This window comes from Pelodiscus sinensis, chromosome 29 (genome assembly GCF_049634645.1).
Source record: "Pelodiscus sinensis isolate JC-2024 chromosome 29, ASM4963464v1, whole genome shotgun sequence".
Taxonomy (NCBI): domain Eukaryota; kingdom Metazoa; phylum Chordata; order Testudines; family Trionychidae; genus Pelodiscus; species Pelodiscus sinensis.
Window position 1 is genome coordinate 562905 of NC_134739.1, and position 6000 is coordinate 568904.

A 6000-nucleotide genomic window follows, 5' to 3' on the forward strand; every position below is an offset into this window, starting at 1 on the left:
AGGCTGGGGAAAGCAGAGAAAACCTGGGCGCGCCCTGCGATCCATCCCAGAGCCACCCGGCCCAGGGCCCTGCAGGCTGGGGGTTACGTGCCGCTTGCCGGGCCGCTCCGGGGGGCACCCAGCAATGCAGCCCATCCCCCCTCGCCCCCGGCTCCGCTCCTGCACAGCAAAGTGATCCCAGCGCTCCTGGCTGGGGCTGGGCAAGGGGCTGGTTCCCGGGGAGACGGGGGGGCTCCCCGACCTGACTGCTGCCAAAACCGGACTCCTCCAGCCACCTTCCCCCGAGGCGAACCCGCCGCCTGCCCTGGGCTATGAGAGCCGGGGCTCCAGCCCATCCCGCACAGAGCCCCGGGCTCACTCGTGCACAGCCGCACGCACACACGCACAGCCGCGCGCACACACGCACAGCCGCGCGCACACACGCACAGCCTCACGCACACACGCACACACGCACAGCCGCGCGCACACACGCACAGCCTCACGCACACACGCACAGCCGCACGCACACACGCACAGCCTCACGCACACACGCACAGCCGCGCGCACACACGCACAGCCGCGCGCACACACGCACACACGCACAGCCGCACGCACACACGCACAGCCGCGCGCACACACGCACACACGCACAGCCGCACGCACACACGCACAGCCGCGCGCACACACGCACACACGCACAGCCTCACGCACACACGCACAGCCGCACGCACACACGCACAGCCTCACGCACACACGCACAGCCGCGCGCACACACGCACAGCCGCGCGCACACACGCACACACGCACAGCCGCACGCACACACGCACAGCCGCGCGCACACACGCACACACGCACAGCCGCACGCACACACGCACAGCCGCACGCACACACGCACAGCCACACGCACACACGCACAGCCGCACGCACACACGCACAGCCTCACGCACACACGCACACACGCACAGCCGCACGCACACACGCACAGCCGCGCGCACACACGCACACACGCACAGCCGCACGCACACACGCACAGCCGCGCGCACACACGCACAGCCTCACGCACACACGCACACACGCACAGCCTCACGCACACACGCACAGCCGCGCGCACACACGCACAGCCTCACGCACACACGCACACACGCACAGCCTCACGCACACACGCACAGCCGCGCGCACACACGCACAGCCTCACGCACACACGCACACACGCACAGCCGCACGCACACACGCACAGCCGCGCGCACACACGCACACACGCACAGCCGCACGCACACACGCACAGCCGCGCGCACACATGCACACACGCACAGCCGCACGCACACATGCACAGCCGCGTGCACACACGCACACACGCACAGCCGCGCGCACACACGCACAGCCGCGCGCACACACGCACACACGCACAGCCGCACGCACACACGCACAGCCACGCGCACACACGCACAGCCGCGCGCACACACGCACAGCCACGCGCACACACGCACAGCCGCACGCACACACGCACAGCCACGCGCACACACGCACAGCCGCGCGCACACACGCACAGCCACGCGCACACACGCACAGCCACACAGCCACACAGCCGCGCGCACAGCCGTGCGCACAGCCACATGCACAGCCACACTGCCATGCGCGCATATGCACAGCCGCACACACACACGCACAGCCACACGCACACAGCCACGCACACAGCCGCACGCACACACACAGCCATGTGCACACACACAGCCACGTGCACAGCCACGCACACAGCCATGTGCACACACACACAGCTACATGCACGCACACAGCCACACGCACAGCCACGTGCACACACGCCGCATGCACAGCCACACAGCCATGCGCACAGCCACAGTCATCGGCACACACACAGCCATGTGCGCACATGCACAGCTGCATGCACAGCCCCATGCACACATGCACACGCACAGACACACGCACAGCGTCAAGGAGCCCTGGGGTCCCCGTGAGCAGCTCCAGCCCAGCACCGACAGCTGAGGCTCCAAAGCCAGGGACCCGCTAGTCCAGGCTGGGCCCCTTGGCCCACACGTGGGCAGCGCCTGCCGGTCATGGGACACCTGGGTCTGATGGCCTCACAGGCATTCGGCCCAGCCCCATCCGCCTGAACCGGGCCCCCTGCCCCCTGTGGGGTGGCAGCCAGACCCACCCCGGTACCAGGGCGCTGCAGCGCTGGGCCCGGTAACGCCCGCCCGGGGGCCCTGCCACCCTGTGGGGCTGCCCAGGCTCCCCGCAGGATGCCGGGGGAGAGGCAGGGACCGGCAGGAGCCCCCACGCTGAGCAGGGCGGGCAGCACCGGAGCTCATCAGGAGGGAAAGGGGGTGCAAGGGGCAGAGCTCCGGGCCCGGCTCCCTGGTGGGCTGGGAACCCTCCTGTTCCGGGCCAGACCCAGGCCTGGCTCGCAAACGAGGGGAGCTGGCGGGTCTGGTGTTAAATCCCTGCTGGGACCTAAGCCTGAGGCCCGCCCAGCTGTGTCTGCGGCCCTGATTGGCTGGTCCTGGAGGCTGGGCGGGTCCCACCTCGCAGCACCCAACGCCCACCTCTGGCCTGTTTGCACAAAGGGAGCTGGCTCCAGCTGGCCCAGAGCAGCCCCCGGCTGGGTCTCTCCTGGGCTGCGGGGACCCCTGGGCCTGCCTGCCCCAGCGAAGGACCCGGCCCAGCTCCCAGCCGGGGTCCGCCCCCCGAGCACTGCTGGGGCCAGGCCGAATCCTGCCACAGGGCAACTCAGGAGCTGTGGGGCCGGGGGACACCAGGGTGCCCGGGGGCTGGGCTGGCTCAAGAGCTGTGGGGCTGGGGACACCAGGGTGCCCGGGGGCTGGGCCGGCTCAGGAGCTGTGGGGCCGGGGAACACCAGGGTGCCCGGGGGCTGGGCTGGCTCAGGAGCTGTGGGGCTGGGGACACCAGGGTGCCCGGGGGCTGGGCCGGCTCAGGAGCTGTGGGGCCGGGGAACACCAGGGTGCCCGGGGGCTGGGCCGGCTCAGGAGCTGTGGGGCCGGGGACACCAGGGTGCCCGGGGGCTGGGCTGGCTCAGGAGCTGTGGGGCCGGGAACACCAGGGTGCCCGGGGGCTGGGCCGGCTCAGGAGCTGTGGGGCTGGGGACACCAGGGTGCCCGGGGGCTGGGCCGGCTCAGGAGCTGTGGGGCCGGGGACACCAGGGTGCCCGGGGGCTGGGCCGGCTCAGGAGCTGTGGGGCCGGGGACACCAGGGTGCCCGGGGGCTGGGCCGGCTCAGGAGCTGTAGGGCCGGGGACACCAGGGTGCCCGGGGGCTGGGCCGGCTCAGGAGCTGCGGGAATACCAGGGGATACCAGTGTGACGTGGGGGGGGGGCTGTCTGCTTTGTAACCGGCGTTCCCACCTGGCTGTGTCGCTCTGTGGTTCCCGCTGACCCCCCACGTGTGTATTGGCCTTAGACACCCCGTCCCAGCTTGGGCCGGTAACAACCCTGGCCCCAGAGACCGACCAGGAGAGGGGGGCGGGGACGGTCCCCAGGCTGGGGGTCACGGGGAGCTGAGCTGGTCTCACTGGGCTGGGGGAGGGAGGATGCCTTGGACCAAGGAAGGGGGGCGCCCCTCCCCCAGAGGACTAAGGCTGCTCTGTCTGCGCTGACACCGACCCTGCGCCGCGTCCGAGAAGCAGGAAACCCTCCTCTGCTGCTGGCGGAGTCGCGTCTGGCCGCGGAGGGGGAGCAGGGTCGGGCCCCCGACACGTCGTCAGTTCTCACCCCCCAGAGACTGAGCTGAGCAGGGTCACTCGGCCTGGGGACGTTTGGGCCCCGCCGGGTAGCTCCCATCCCGGCCGACAAGGGGCCGGCTCCTGCAGGACGCCGCCATGGCAGGGCCCGGTAAAGGGGTGAGCCAGGGTCACAGCCAATGATTTACCCTGGCCCAATCCCCCCCCCCTTCTGTCTCTGGGGCCAGGGTTGTTACTGGCCCAGGCTGGGACGGGGTGTCTAAGGCCAATACACACGTGGGGGGTCAGCGGGAACCACAGAGCGACACAGCCAGGTGGGAACGCCGGTTACAAAGCAGACAGCCCCCCCCCATGTCACACTGGTATCCCCTGGTATCCCCGCAGCTCCTCAGGCGGCCCAGCCCCCCCGGGGGGGAGGGATCCCAGGGCACCCGGGGGCTGGGCCGGCTCAGAAGCTGCGGGACACGGGGGGGGGGGACACCAGGGCGCCATGGGGCTGGGCCGGCGGCGGGGCTGGGCGGCTTGGAGCCCGGCGGGGTGCACGGGGGCGCGCCGGGGGATTTGCCGTGGGCCCGGGTTCCCGGCTCCCTGCCGAGCCGGCCAGGCAGCTGTTGTGCTTTCCCCTGGACGGAAGCTCGGGCGGCCTCACCTTTCCTCCGAGGTCGCCAGCACGTTAACCCCCTCGCTGCTGAAGGCAAAGCTGGCGAGGGACCCCGCCTACCCCCCGTCGAGGGGCCAAGGCCTCGCAAGCCTGGCTGCCCACCCGGCCACGTCCCCAGGACCTGCCCTCGGGGTCTGTGCGCTGGGAAGGGAGCCCGGGGCGCGGCCCAGCCGGGGGGAGCAAAGGGGGGACCTGGCAGATGCGGCAGGACCTCGGCCCCGCTGGGGGTGTGGACCCCGCAACGTCCCAGGCTGGGGCCAGCACCGATTCACTGCAGGGCCCTGCCAGAGCCCCCCAGCCCGAGCCCTCACAGCGCCCCCAAGTCCGGCTAGGAGCAGGCTCCATTGTGCCCTGGCCCCAGCTCTGGAGGGGGGCTCAGCTCCGGCGCTCCAGGGGTCCCACCGACACGGGAGGGGGTCACAGTGCAGCCGAGCCAGCCAGGGGCGGCTAGTCACCCTCGGGGCACCTGCTCCTACCCCGGGGGCAGCTCCCCCGGTCTGGCCGCGAGCCCTGGGGGGCAGCCCCCCACCCGCCTGCTCGGTGGCCCAGGGAAGGCTCCTGGCGGCAGCCCGGGGCCAGAGACCGGTTCTGTACCCAGCGCCCCAGACCCCGCACAGCCCTCGCGGGTCGGCCGGGCCGGGCGCTGGGCAGGGGAGGCCGCCCCCGGGGCTGCGACCCGCCCGGCTGGGGCAGGGGGCGGGCCTGGCTCGGGGGCGCAGTGTGAGGAGGGCGCGTTGGCGCGCAGCGACCCCGAACCGAGCCCCGCGCCCATCCTCGTAGCTTCGGGCCCCGGGCCGATCCGGATCCCCCGGACCGGGCTGTATCTGAAACTCCCCCACCCGCGCGCCTGGCCCAGGGTGCTGGAGCCACCCCCCGGCGAGCAGGATCGGGCCCAGGGGCGCTCGGCAGGATCGGGCCCAGGGGCGCTCACCCATTTTCCTGAGGGGTCTGACCAGGCGCCGGGCGCCGCCGTCCTGCGAGCCGAGCTGCGGCGGCTCCGGGAGAGTTTTCTTCCTGCGGCCGCAGATCATGGTGCCGGGCCCGGGCCGGGCTGCCTGCGAGGAGCGAGCGGCGGAGCCAGCGCCCGTCCCGGGCGGGCGTAGGACGGGAATCGTATTTCAGGGCACGGTGCGCGCTTAGGAGCCGCGCGGGGCTGGGGAGCTCCTCCCCCGGCTGCGCTCCCCCGGCCGGGCAGCGCCTCCCGGAGCCCCAGGGCAGGAGACGGGCGCTGCCAGCATGAGGGTGGCACCGAGGTGGCCCTGCCCAGGCTGGCGGGCCCCTGGCACTAGCAGCCGCATTCCCAGCCGGGCTGACCAGGGATCCCAGGCCGATTGTCTCCTGCCCCCGGCTCCCGCCCAGGCATGCCCAGGGCAAGACACCCCCTGCCAACGGCCTTTGCCCACCCCCGCTGCAAAGCAAGGCCGGGCTCACCCCGAGGCTATTAGCCTCGCACCCACCCTGGCGCCAGCCCACACTGGAATGTCTGCGCTGCTATTTCTAGCCCCATGAACCCAAGTCACTTGACCTGGCCTCTGAGGCCCATTGCACTGGGCAGGGTTGCGCACACACATGCATCCGTGCACACAACTGCGCGTGCACACATGCACATGCTCGGGCACACTCGCACACATGCATGCACGCGCACGCGG

The 6000-nt window shown here is 71.8% G+C and overlaps 1 protein-coding gene across 1 annotated transcript in view; it reads right to left on the minus strand.

Moving 5' to 3' along the window:
- The window catches only part of PLCD3 (phospholipase C delta 3), a 50173-nt gene extending 44436 nt beyond the window's left edge, over positions 1-5737 (minus strand). The window contains exon 1 of the mRNA XM_075911417.1: positions 5283-5737. Within this exon, the coding sequence (XP_075767532.1) occupies positions 5283-5382 (100 nt within the window). The 5' untranslated portion in view covers positions 5383-5737. The remainder of the gene's footprint in view (positions 1-5282) is intronic.
- Between the last annotated feature and the right edge of the window lie 263 nt (positions 5738-6000).